General features: G+C 38.8%; 1 protein-coding gene across 4 annotated transcripts in view; it reads left to right on the top strand.

The window, feature by feature from the left end:
• LOC136430620 (SH3 and PX domain-containing protein 2A-like) overlaps positions 1-14,373 on the top strand; it is a 35,367-nt gene that overhangs the window by 8,474 nt on the left and 12,520 nt on the right. For 3 of the 4 annotated variants that reach the window (XM_066421376.1, XM_066421373.1, XM_066421374.1), the window contains exons 3-6: positions 5,126-5,201; positions 11,607-11,683; positions 12,626-12,720; positions 13,216-13,275. In XM_066421376.1, the coding sequence (XP_066277473.1) occupies positions 5,126-5,201; positions 11,607-11,683; positions 12,626-12,720; positions 13,216-13,275 (308 nt within the window). The remainder of the gene's footprint in view (positions 1-5,125; positions 5,202-11,606; positions 11,684-12,625; positions 12,721-13,215; positions 13,276-14,373) is intronic. The other variant, XM_066421375.1, reaches the window with a different exon arrangement.

The raw sequence follows: 14,373 nt of genomic DNA, 5'->3' as shown, positions 1-14,373 counted from the left end.
ACCATGTGCTGATAATTAGATTTTTATCCTGTGGCACTTACGAGCTTGACCTTGACATACCAGCTCTGTTGAACTTATTAGGAGGTAATCTTTGTGATGCAATCGGACTCAGAGTACTTCCTGTAGTTGGTTAGGAGAAATGGACGCCACTTTTTAACGTTCTGCCTGTGTAAGTCTGTATCAGTACTATGTTGTAGCATTGTAGTGCTGGAACTTCATCATTACTGTAGTCCAGTTTCAATGTATCGTATTCTAGTTTTTTTTTAAAGGATGGGGGATACCATAGTTGAATCATGTTACTGCCAATCTTGAGATGTTCGTGGTGGATTTATTTCTGTGTTGATCGACCTCTCCACTATGAATTCATGAGCCCATGAACATGCACTCCCAATGTATCGCTACTGTACTACAGAATTGTTCCAACAGCCTACTTTCCCCTTCTATCGCAAAATTAAGTCCATGCAAAAAAAAAAGAATTAACTGTACATGTATATCCTTGCAAAATGGAGCAACCTCACTCTCTAAACTGCTTGACACCTACTCTTCACAAAGCCAAACACTGTAACATTTTGTTGTCATTCTTTTCTTTAAGATGACAGATCTTTATCAGTCCCAGACAGACCAATTCTCTTTGGCTTCCAAGACACTTCTGAAAATCTAATTTGTAAATCAAACAAATACAGGTTCTTTATTTGCAAACATGTGTCAAACACAGTGTTTATATGTATGCATACCTGAATGGATTGGAACTAGTACTGTAAGGTTTCTACAAAATAGAGGTCACAAGTCCAGCTACAAAGTAATCTAATGCTTAAATATCACTGATGTTTACCAAAATTACATTACAAAGATATTGATATAGCCTTGAGGAAAAGTGCTTGACAAATTGTTCAGAAGACGACAATTGATTTATGACTGATAATGTCCTGTTAACCTGGCAGATGAAATGGTCAAGGCTATAGCTAGACATATTGGAGCCAACAAAGTATCATTGACCTAGTTATACAGACCATGTCTCCATACATCAGTCTATGGCTTGAATCTAGTTTTCTGGACTTTCCAAAAAAAAGTTCTTCTTACTGAAGAAAATTTTAAAGAAAATCCTAAGGGTTTGCCTCGAATCAGTTTGCGCCTAAATTTAGAGTAGCACTGTACTGTAAAATGTTATGGCATTTGATCATAGACCTTTGCTATCATGCACCCCAGCCTAATGCAGTACCAGTTCCCATTGGGAATCAGTGAAAGCAAACATTCCTGGTAGGAGGCAGAACTTCTAGATAACATTTTGTGGAGGAGGAACACTTGTCAAAAGGTATAGGGATGACAAAGTCAAGAATGTGCTGTACCTGGCTCTTTGAGATACAATCTTAAGGTCTCCAAGAGGCAAAAGTAAGGATCTTACAATGATGCAACAATGTGCATTTGAATAATATGTAAATCATCATCATCAATGTGTAAATACCTCTAAGTTAGCATATGGTGCAGATATTATAATTCAAAATGCTGTAAATTTTGAAATATTTTTGATGCTTTTATTTTCATAGCTTTTGCAGTGCCTCTCCACTGCAAAATTTTGTCGCCGTGAATATGTTTTTTGTCCCAGTGATAATGAATAGATTTGCAGTATTGTAACGTTACAGGTTTTAAGAAAATCTTTGTCTTGAAGCATTACAAAGTTACAAAACATGTACTATTTAACAAAATCCCAATATTCCAGTCTCCTGGTAAAAAGAAAAGTTTTGACTGTCAGCAGAAATTACTTGTCAGACAACAGCTTGAAGCCTGGTGTACATTTGTAGCTATGTTGACATTACACAAAAGCTGTTCCCAAAGGTTCTTATAAACATCTCAAGAATTCAGCATAGGCTTCTACTTTTCCCAAGAAAGCTAGATTTCAATAAAATTTCACATGGACCTTGTTAGTACAGACTACAGGCCACCCACATCCCTGTTTTACAGAATAATTAGGACCACTCCTGGACATCTGTAATGCTACTCTCACTAGGGACAGTTTATGGGCACCAGAAGTACAAGTGGGCCCAGGTTTTTAATCATGCTCTGCTCAGCTAGGGTCTACCTGGGTCTACCTGGGCCTGCCCCTTGCTCCTCTCCCTGAGAGCTAGGTTCAGTCCTAGCAGATGTTGTAAGATTGTACCATTCAGTTGCAAGCCACACTTTTTTTGGGACAGAAATTATCCCTCCTATCATCTGCTTGGAGATTGTAGTCCAGACAGACAGTCTGTTTACCAAGAGGTCATCCAACGTTGTCAACCTCTGACACCACAGACACTTTGAAAGATGTGCCAGAAAATTTGCATTATGGTATGCACCAGAAGATTATACTACAGGGTTTGACAGTTTGATTAATACAAAATTGCTTCCCTGCAGAAGCAGGATATGTGTGTATCCTTTCCAAGGCTGCTGGTTTTGCTCAAGACTTCCTCAGGTCCTGCCCTAACTGCAAACATTGGGTGATATGTGGAGAATGTAGGTCTAAGATAGGAGGGTAAACAGAGAGCCAGAATTATCCCAGTGCTGCCAGGACCTGGTGTGTTACGCGGAAGGGCAGTTATACCGGCTATATAGATACAGAAACAGATTCAGAAACCTGTAGGGTCATCTGGACAGTTGTAATTGGCTCCTTGATACTTCTGATACTACTACTTATGGTTGCTTTCTGTTTACCGGTATGATAAAACTTGAAAGACAAGATATAAAACCTCAAAAAAACTGTAAAATTTAAATAACGTAATTAGTTCACATAAAACTGGGATTTTTTTGATACGAGTTACTTGAAACCAATCTGGCAGAACAATAGACCATTCTTTTTTTTATTATTCTGTCAATATCATGGATTACCTTTGCACTAATGCTACATATAGATATGTTATATTTTGTCTCTAGTCGTGCTGATATACCATAATATTGTAATTTGAAACTACCATCCGCCGCTCGCAGAATGACGGTGCTCTCGGACAGGTGATAAAATTTTTTTGGGAGAGAAGATTCGTCATTAATATCTTGCTGCTAATTAGCCTTTATATAGCAGCTATTGTTCCCACCTTGGTTTGAACATAGGCTGTAGGCCTCGGAAGGAGAGTCTATATACATGTATATACCGAATACTAGTATATACCGGGATATCGGGTGATAGGCTGGGCGGATCCCGAACTTACCCGAAAGCCGACCTCGCCCGAAGGGCGCCCCATGGCGCCGCAGGCACCAAGCGAATTCCTCGCGAAGCGAGGAATGAGCGATAGGTACGAAACCTCATTTCAAACAACCTAATTTTCTGCTAATTCCTTCGACTCAGGCACTTGGCTTGGTGGTGATTCTCATGTTTGGTGTCCTATTTACCCATGGAAAACACCTAGTTGATAAAAAAACGATGACAAAGGACGATACGAGGCATTTTGTAACGCCCAAAAATCCTTCTTTTCCCGACATGACCGTTACCGGCAGTATGCACGGCACCGCTGTTCACGGAACAATGACATCATGGCCGGCAGATTGGACCGGGCCGGTGCCATGCACGCAAGGGGTTTCGGCACCGCTATTAACTAAGTTATCATTATGATAAGCGTTGGAAATGCCAGGATTGTGAACATAGATATCTTATTCATCATATATTTGTCTACCAGCATTGTACATGCGTTCCTATTTGCTTCTTACGTACTCACTAGATATCGTAATTCTAGCCAGATTTACCAGCTAAAATCAGACGATAAATGTGCTAAACCTTCCATTAAAACGACTATGACGTATCTTCAGTGTAACACATCTTTTGTGAGCATCCTGTTACTTTGTTACGTTGCAAAATGGGGACTGCAATGGACAGTAATAGGTCCGGATTGGCCCCCGAAAGATCGAAGACACCCCTTCTGGTAACGGAGACCAGGAGTGCTGATTTCGTACCCTTAGATATTTTGAAGTTAGCTCCTCCGAGCGGCTGTCTCACATTGGACGACGGGGGGCCGTCGGGAGTATTTGCATAACTATGGGGTAGGATGTCTTACGCAACTGCTCAGCGGGGAAGACAAACTCGCTATTGTTTTGAGTCCGCGGAGCTGAGGCCTACTGCCCATGGTTTGAAGAGAGTTCTAAGGTCATATAAACGTCTCCAAGCAAAAAAAAACACAAGACAAAACCATAGGGCACACATCAGTCCTTCTGTAACAACCCATTTGTTGAGTCACTCAAAGTCGTTAGAATTTGACAGTAAATGCCAAGATTGCCCTTTCTCCTATCATGAGCATTTCATTCACATACATTTCCATATACACACATTTCCATGAGAATAAGATCCATAATCTGTGAGATGTTTATCTCTTAGAAAAATTTAATCATAAGATAACATTGTACATATTACTTAGTTAGATTTCTAGTCTGTTGGTGCATGTAAATGATGCTGTTATCTGGAGAATGTGTTAAAGATAGAAAGTCAAACAGAAGTGCTCCTGACTGAATGTACAGAATGTATCATGTACAGGAGAGGCCCACGGTCTCCTGATATGGGGAAGACAGGCAGTCATGGTGATGTCAATATTCAAACATGCAGCATACTATGAAATAGGAAGTTAACAAAAATAATGGCCATTGTACAACACCGTCAAAAGAATCCTAACTATGCTAGCTTACTTTGGCATTTAGTCTGATAGATCTCAATGTAACAACACTGAACTCAGTGCAATGAATAATTGCAATCTTGACACATGATGTATAGAAACATTTTTGAAATGATTTGAATGAACTGTTCACATGAAATTTGAATTTTATCATACAAATGCAGTTGTTAAACTGCATGTAAAAAATTGAATGATTAAACTTGATTTAGTTTTTCATTTCACAGTCTATACATTATTGATACAGTCAAACCTGGTCAGGCAACCACCTTTTGCAGGCAGCCACCTTCAGTCACAAGCCGCATTAGGCCTGTCCAATTTTACATAGTTAACCCCACCCTGTCCTTAACAACCACCTGTCTTCAGCAGTCAGTCCTTTGTTTGATGAATCCAGGTTTTACTGTAATGGATGTACATGTATCAATGTGTTTTTCCAACATGCCTTGTTAATACAAGTTTGCACTGTTGATCACTGATGATGTCTGTATGCATGTTCCTGCTAGGTGACTCTGCTGGAGAAGTTTCCTGAAGAGGGGGGAAAGAACGACCCACGACAGAGGATCGTCCCATTCTTACCAGGTAGAGGTGTACAGTTTTTTTTAATTAACCAGTCTCTGGTTACAACTCAGGAACAAACTTGGACCTGGGCCAGTGGGAATAAAGTTGATTTTAACCTGAACACACACCAAGACAAACAAACAAACAAACAGATGGAAAACAATACCTCTGTGGTAAATATAGATGCTCTTAACAAGTTGCAGTTCATGCAGGTAATTACCACAAAGTTTTGATTTGAAGAGAAATAACAATGTTTAACACACCATGGCCGCACTGGGGCTTGTCTTGAAACTTTATGGAATACAATGTATGCGCAGATATAGTAATACAGGAAAAGAGCATAAAGTCCAGAAGTGTGTTGCATTGTACATTTTGCTACTGCACTATCAGTTTTAGTAGTGTTTTTTTTTCTTTCTTTTGGTTACTTTCTTAGCACCATCTTTAATTATTTATGCTCATCAATTTGTACTAACCAGTAAGTTCGTGCAAAAGACCACGGCCTATTTTTTTGTACAATGTGAGCGTGTAGAATGCTGTAAATCTTAAAACTTTCACATGGTTTTATCTTCGTGGGTTCAGCAGTGACCTTTCCACCGAGAATCCATGACACTACATTTCCAATGTATCACAACTGTACTACAGAATTGTTTCAATTGCAAATCTAAAAAAAACTGCAAGACCTTCCTTTTCCCTCCTACCACGAAATAAAACCACCGTGAAAGTTTATGAATTTACGGTACTGCCTAGATAGTTAACCTTCTCCCTGCCAATGTAGCCTTTTGGTACCAAATATGTACATTGGTTACGGAGTTAGGCAGCAGGGAGAAGGTTAAAAACCTTGGTTTTGCTGTGTTAAAAGGCCTGGGAATGGCTAGGAAGGAAGCCAGTCTGTCCCTGACCACCTACGGTACAGCTTCAGTTGCAGGGAGAACACATGTAACATTCGGTAGGCATCTGTCAGTCAAGTTCACTCACTACGAGAATACTGAATAGACCCCGTTTCCCGAAACCTGTAGGTCAGACTTTTAACATTACCTTAAAAGTTATGTCTCAAAACTTTTACCAAAGATTTCATGGTTAACAGTGAACCAACTTTGATACTGTAAATTCATTTGAATTCGCAGCACATGTAACGTGAAAATCAAGACTCTTTGAATGTCTCTAGCTTGAATTTTTTTCCTTCCCACTCATTTTTTTGGGTCCCATGTTCTAGATTTTCTTCACCACCAAACTTCAAGATTCAGAATGATTCAGTATGATTCAACAATGCACAGATTACACAGCAGATTTGCTGGTGATTGAGTTCTTTGTTTACTTGGTGCATAAAATCTCAACTCCTTTATTTATCACTTATGTAACTCACTTATTAGGAGTGAGACCCTAAGTTACAGGTTTCACCTCAAACTGACCTGCCCTCTGGCGATACACAAGGGCCAGTCCCCCTTTAGTCTGTCTCTATACATTCTTGTGTTCCTTGACTGGTCAAGCCATCAGTATTGCCTGGAGGCCAGTCTCCCTCTTATTGAGTTAGACATGATAAACAACCGGAGATAATTGTTATGAACACTGACCCCTTGTGAGGTACATACTTACTTTGGCCAAGGATGTTTTATAGGCCTCCTGCCCATCCCTTGGTCCCTCCATCTAGTGAAGTAGATAGATGCCACATGATTTCATTAGACATCCATACTAAGTGAGAAATTTTTGTTGTGAAATAGAATTTGTAATAATTATTGTAACCCACAGTCAAAATCTGCACAGATTACTGGCCTCCTAATGTTTGTGTTGTATTACCTGCCCTTGGACAGAGGAAACAGGTGTATAGGAGGAATGCTTTGTGTCAGCATGTGGTATGAATGATAAGGGACCGATTAACTTGTCCTGAATATGCAAATTTCGTCCCCACAGTAACCTGTCACATATACCAAGAACTATGCAAGACAATATGATTATCCTTGTGCTTTAGAAAAGTGTTAAAGGACTACCCATTTACAATGTTTGTACATACATGTTTTTTTACCCAGTTACGTTTAGATTTTGCAGACGTAAATATGACAGATGACTCTCATACATTAACTAAAAGTAAACATGAGGAAGAAAATCGATCAAGAATAAATGACATTGTCCTTGATTACAAAGTTGAAGGTCAGCTTTTACTGTCATGATCATTTTGACAAAACAAGGTAAATATTGATTCATTTAAGACTATTGGTTCATAACTCATTTTGGACTCTCAGTCGCTCTCATTCTCTCAATTTAGACTCTGAGGTACATGTAGAGCACAATCAAAATTGCTACATTTTATAGGTCAAACCAGGGCTGTCTCCAGGACCTGTCCATCAGTCCCAGGACAGACATGTGCTTGCTGGGATGGACATAAAATTTCACCCCATCCATCCAAAAATCTGAACTTCATCACATGAAATCAGATGAAAATGTATTTTCGTGAGCTTATAATGACAGATTTAGCAACAACAACTAGAGTTCCACGACCTCATACCTTGGCCAAATGATTTTAACCTTTATGACTGACGTATTAGGAGTGTTTCTCACAATCATAAATCATACCAGTTGATTGTCTTTAAATTAACATGTCCAAAGTATGAGCTTAACAAATTTATAATCAGCTATGCAAAGGAGGCCCTTATTAGCATAATTTGATTCAACGATGTTCACATTCACATAACGTCCCGATGCCACAAAAAAGGATTAAATGTATGAAATTGCCGTCTTTTGCCAGTGTAGAATAATAGAAGTTACTCATTAAGTATGCAAATAAGGCCCACATTTGCATATTTTCTATCTTTCAACAGTCCTCTCTTCCTCAGTTACAATTTGAATTGTCATATCATGGAACAAAGCGGATTTTTAAAGTTGCCTCATTAATTATGCAAATTAGAATCTGATTTGCATAATTATCATCCAATCATACTAAACATCACACAAGCTATCCACATACCAAAAATCATGACCATCCATCAAGGCCATCATGTTATAGTATTTTCTCATTAATTATGCAAATAAGGTCTTCATTTGCATAGTTCATATCAATTAATATTTCTCTCTTCCTCAGTTACATATGTCACATGTTTCAGAGTCCTGTCATGGAATTTGGCGGATGTATAAACTTTCCTCATTAATTATGCAAATTAGATACTGATTTGCATAAAAAGTGTCTAATTATGTACATCATCACTCAAGCTATCTACCTACCAAAAATCATTACCATCCATCAAGCCCTTCTTGAGTTATTCCCTTTCAAAGTCAGACGCAAAACCTGCTCCTGCAGTTCCAAAATAGCCGCTAGGGGGCCCAAACCCATACCACTTACTCTCTGTCCAAAGATCTATCTACCACTCAAAAATAAGTTCGATAACATGTCCAGAACACGAGATATCAAAACAGGAAGTTCCGCTGCAGTACCGTAAGAAGCCGCTTGGGGGCCCAAAATCTAATCGTTTTTAGGTCTCATCAAAACCTACCAACATACCAAATATCAAGACAATCCATCAAGGCATTCTCGAGTTATCCTGTGCCACTACAAACATACATACAAACGCTACCCTCTGCATAACCTTCTCGGCGAAGGTAATTAGATAGACTCCCAAGCAATGAGTGGGAAGGGAAAAAGTTAAAAGCCGGAGTCTGGAGACGTTGTAGGAGTTTGAGGTGTTGTATGTTACTTTAGTGCACCAAACCAGCACCTGTTAGTGATGAAGCCAGGCCTGCCAGGGTCACCAGCTGTAACTAATGTCACCACCACTCTGTCTGTCCACAGGATCACAGGATTTTCTCTCCCTGAGTTTTCCTCACATTTCTGTAAAGCCTGGCGCTCATTAAAGTTCTGGAAATAATTGAGGACGTCTGTGACTCAGTAAAAGTGTAATTTCCTATCTGTGTTGTCACGGTTATTTTAAGACCTTGAAAGGAAGGCTAGATGTAAGTGGTTAGGCCAACAAATTTATTTCCTTGCCAGTTAACAGACCTTTAGAAATAAAGCAAGATGACAACATAAAAATAGAGGACAGGTAATATAACCGACTTTATTCACTCATGCAGGAAAACCTGTGTGAGTGACCACCTCTACACAAGGTCCACCTGGCCAATGTGATCACGTTTTCGTGATCCCTTAGATAATTTTTCCCATTGACACAAGCATTAGGAATCCTGTCTGTAGTGACCACCTGTCCACATAGGCCAGATCTTCTTGGTCCCAAGTGGTCTTCTTGGCCAGTTTTGACCATTAAAGTGTTATGTGAATTGTGCGTACCAGGGTAAGACTTCCCCTCAGACTTTGATTTTCAAATTCATCAATTTTCTTTTTTTCTAAACACCGAGAACCAACAAACGGAATTAGCATGGCCTTAGCGACACACTTCCAACTACTAATGATCACAGGTGTAGCCTGTGTTCACAGGACAGCCTGGCTTCATTTATCTGCAACAGTAGTCAAAGAGTAGCACTGCTCTCAAGAAGTATCCTGAACTTGCCTTTGCCGTTGACTGAAACAGTTAATTTGGTAGAAAGGCAGGCTTTGTCTTACATCAGACGGCCTTGTATCCTTCCTTCAAATTGCCCTGTTTGTGGGAAAAGTGGCTAAGAGATATTTAGGGTAAGTCCGATTCTATTTCTTCTACAGTAACTGTTCTTGGAAGTTGCTGTTCTTTGGAAGCTTTTTGTAGGCAGGCATTTAGTCTAAAGCAATGTTGTTAGATAGTACAGTAAGGGAAAAGGGGTCTAAGTAGAACCATGGCTATGAATTGAATACTAGTAGATGTAAATGAACACAGGTCCATCCCATGGCTGAAAGGGACAGTTCATTTCAGTAAGATTGCTTTACGTTGTGCTTCTTAAATCCAACATACTTTTAGAGGCTTTAGAAGTTTTAAAGAGACGATTCTATTAATGAAATTGAAGGTTTGTTTCTTGTGGTAACTGTTGATATGAGTTGAATAGTGTTGTTTTCTGTTACACCAGAATAGATCCATCATTTGAAACACCTGCCTGAACCAATGGTTTCTCCATGGTCTTTCATTTTCATCTGGCCGGATAATCCCAGCCCAAATGTATAAGCCTACATAAACCAGCTTTTCAATGCTCTCTAATCAGATTTTCTTGGGAAATGTTGGTCTAACCTACAAAATACCAAGTATAACTTAACTACAAGCATATCTCTGATGTTGGATTTGGAGCTGTATTTACACAGAAGTTTGATAAAATGGAAGAAATACATACATTTAGTGATTTAGGCAAATCAAGATTAAGAGAGGGATTTAATTGAATTAAAGCAGGTGGATTATTGTAGTGGAAGGTGGCGATGAGCTGTCAGAGTGAACTAAGATGTCTGTTTTTTCCTTCCTAGTGGATTACACATGGCTGTATGTCTAACACCGCCAGGCTGGACTGTCTAACAGGAAACACAGCAGATTTGTAGAGAAAACTTAACTTGAGCATGATGATAGACAATCCCAAGCTGTTACATGTACTGTACTTGCTATAGGATTAAATTAGAGGTACTCTAAATACATGTGTAAACTTTATGGGGTATGGTTATTTCCAACTTGAAACTTTGGAGTTTTTTTATAGTAATAGCAGGAAAATTGCAAATTCTCCACTTTCTAATTATCTAAATGAAATCATCTTTGTTATTAAAATAGGCCATGGGTGTATAAAGTTCAGATTATGTTCTTTCATCACAAAAATGTATTAGTAAACTTTTTTGGTCAGCTACCCGTGCATATCCAAAGAAAGATTTGAGTTAGTCCATATGGTCAGACTATTTCCTTCCTGTTGATTGCAGTACTGTATTAGTATATGTCTAGCATAGCCACTAGTCAATAATGATTCAAGCTTCAAAATCTCAGAGTATTGGCAAAGAAGATTGCTCCCTTTGTAATTGCAACTGCCAAGTCTCACTGAGTATAGTATAGAAAGGGATGAGTAAATGAATGTATGAATGAACCAACAAAATCTTTTTAGTATTTTCACAGCAGGTTTGAATAGATGGATTCTCTCTGTGAGGAGATGAAATGTTGATTCAGATGAGCATTTTTTGAATCCTTGTTAAGAAATAATGGAACATCCCTTAGTCTTTAAGGGCAACTTTCCTAAACCTCCAGGAGGTAGGAAGGAAGGTAGTGTGGTGTGGTGAGTAGGGGTTAAATATGGAACTAGGAAGCCAACATCACCTCATACATATGACGTCATTCCTCCGGAAGTGTGGTTGAAAAGGGGCCTAAAAATCCTCTTTGTTGTCAATCAAATATAACCATGATACCTATCTTTATATCTATTAGACATAACCTTAACTGTTTGTTGTATTGTAATGCGATTTGTTTTTCAGGTCAACAATATTTCATCCATATTTTTCTCTTCTGGCAGTTTTTGTTTCTGCAGATTTTTTCAAATGACCAAACTGTTTTTCAGGAAAGAAGCTGATTGGTCGCAGCCATATACGGGAAGTTGCTGTGAAGAGACTGAAGCCTATAGATGAATACTGCAGGGTGAGACCTTAAACTTCACTCATTCGTACATCTGTAAATACATCAGTAATATAGTCAAGTGTAAATTAACAATAAATATTTGTCATATTTGCTTCTTGATTCATTTTTATCATATTTCTATACATTAGTGAAACTGAGAGACAAATTCATCCAATCATGTATATATGTACTCTATGTATGAACCTATGAATATCAAAGTGAAACGTACATGTGTCATAATATGATGTTGTGACCTTTTGAAATCATAATTTGGGCATACTATAAAAGGGTAAATAAAATTCAACAGAAGTAGCCATTGAAAAAGACAGCAACTTCTTTTCATTGTCATCTTGTTCAAGTTGCTGTTACAGTAACTATTGATACTGGATAATGTTTTTCCTCGAGGGTTGATTCCAATGGGCTTACCTAGACTATTTTCTGCACTGTAATCCAATTTGTAAAGCTAGATTTGCAAATTTGTCCGAGCAGTGGTAGACATCCATTCTTCAAAGCCAAAGGTAATGTCATTTGTATCCAAAGCAATTTAGAAGGAAGGCCACAACAAGTAGGACAGATCCCAATAGGGTAGTCCTCTGGATAATGGAATCATGACTAGCATTAATCTAACAGAACACATCAATGAAAAAAATGTATACTATACAGCTGACAGGTTAAAGTTTAATGTAGAGGTAGCTTGATATACCACACCTGGAGCTGCTATTTCTATCACAGATCATTACGTTGTTTATTGAAAACCTTATACTGGGCATAAATATCAAATACACAGAGACTTGAAAAAAGAAACAGACTGAAACTTAGATTGTCACTTGATGGGCAGAACAGAAAAGTTTAATCTGTGACTACTCAAGTTTCATTTGTTCCTTTTTTTTAAAAAAGGATGTTGCCATATGTACATGAATATACAGAAAGAGATCAGTGTCTTGTCTTGTTCCTCTTCTTAAGGCTTTGATAAGACTCCCTACCAACATCTCAGAGTGTGGGGAGGTCCTGAACTTCTTCGAGACAAACAGAGAAGACATCGACCCTCCCAAGGAAGAGTAAGTCTGGACTTTCATATTTCAATCTTGGGTACATGTACATGTACACAAAATGTACAAGTACTATGGGTACATGTACACAAAATGTACAAGTACTATAAATACATACTGTGCAATTGTATCCGAAAATAATTTCATCCGGTTGGTAGGACATAGGATATTGGGGATTCTTTTTACCCAACCAGTTAGTCTCACCTGCTGACGTTTCGGTGTCTGTCGGAGAGAAGCAGTACTCCAGTCAGAAGCTCTGAAGAAGGTGTCTGACAGACACTGAAACGTCAGCAGGTGAGATTAACTGGTTGTGTAAAAAGAATATCGAAAACCCTGTGCAATTGTACTTCTATCGTGCTCTAAAGTTTACCAGCCATTCTACTTGAATTTTACTCATCTCCAGTGTTTCCCCCATCACAGTCAGCTTGTAATAGTTTTAGTCAAAACAAATGATAGTCTTCCTCCCTATAGATCTAAAGTTGTAAAAGAGCTTTATTTTCACAGCCCAAACCACTTTCCTGGAACAGTTGAGTGGGTGACTGGGATTGTAACGCCATCTATCAGGTACATGAAGTACTGCAGGTGGATGGCTGCTTGATGCTTGGGATGCTCAGGTTTAGAGGTTAAGTAGTTTTGCTTCAAATGCTACAGTATTCAATCATGTTGCAGTGCATGGCTTTTTCCTGCTTTTCACAAAGAGTTTTGTTCTTCTTTTGGGATGTTCTAAAAATGTTCAGACATAAGATATTCATTGCAAGTGCTATCGATCCTTCAACTGTCTTTGATCTTTTCGACTGGATGTATCCAAACCTCTAAAGTTACCACATGAAGAAGTGAGAGTGTCTGAACGACGGCAGATGCCGGATGACACTAAAGAAGCTTTTGTTCCCAAGCAGGAAAAGACTTCAAGGAAGGAGCATCACCAAATGGCTTTTGTCCAGAATTATTCCTGTCTTTTCTTTCTGGCTTCCAAGTCGCCGATTCCGGCACCTCTTCAGATAGTTTCTGTCGCATATCCATAGAAAGGTTGCGGATACAACTTTGTAATGTTGAGTCATTCTTCTGTCATGGATGTCCTACATGTTGATGAGGGTGTGCGGAGAAGAGGACGGCATTTTTCAAATCCTTCATATGTGGCTGTTATGATTAAGTAAGGACTATTGCTTCTCCACATAATGGTAGTTCGCTGCTTTGTGTATTCATGATTCAAGTTCTGAGGGAAGAAATTTACAAGGATGCTATTAGAAATGCAAAATCTTGTTTTGATGGCCTGTTCTTTTAGGTGAGGTTGTTAGCTGGCTGCCTGAAGTACATGTATGTATTTTGAATGTATAATGTGTCAACCTGATTCTAGTGTATTACTCACTTTCCAACAGGACACCGGGAGGCAATGTCTGCAGAAGTTTTACTGAAATTTTCTTTCCTGTTATTGTCCTTCCTCAAACGCTGCAGCTGCAAATAAGCAGGAGCTTTGTCTTGAGCCTCTTACTTTTTATTGATCATCTCAGTGGATAGCAAGGGACGTTAAACTGGATAGTGAGTGAGTGTTATGACCATTAAAATTTGCTTTATGTCATGACCAACTACCTGCAGTGATAGAGAGCTATGGAGAGACAACTAGTCACAGGAAGATTCCAAGCAAGCTTGACAGAGTGAGTGTTA

This window comes from Branchiostoma lanceolatum, chromosome 3 (genome assembly GCF_035083965.1).
Source record: "Branchiostoma lanceolatum isolate klBraLanc5 chromosome 3, klBraLanc5.hap2, whole genome shotgun sequence".
Taxonomy (NCBI): Eukaryota; Metazoa; Chordata; class Leptocardii; order Amphioxiformes; family Branchiostomatidae; genus Branchiostoma; species Branchiostoma lanceolatum.
The sequence above is the reverse complement of the archived record's forward strand: the minus strand, read 5'-3'. Positions and strand labels throughout refer to the sequence as shown.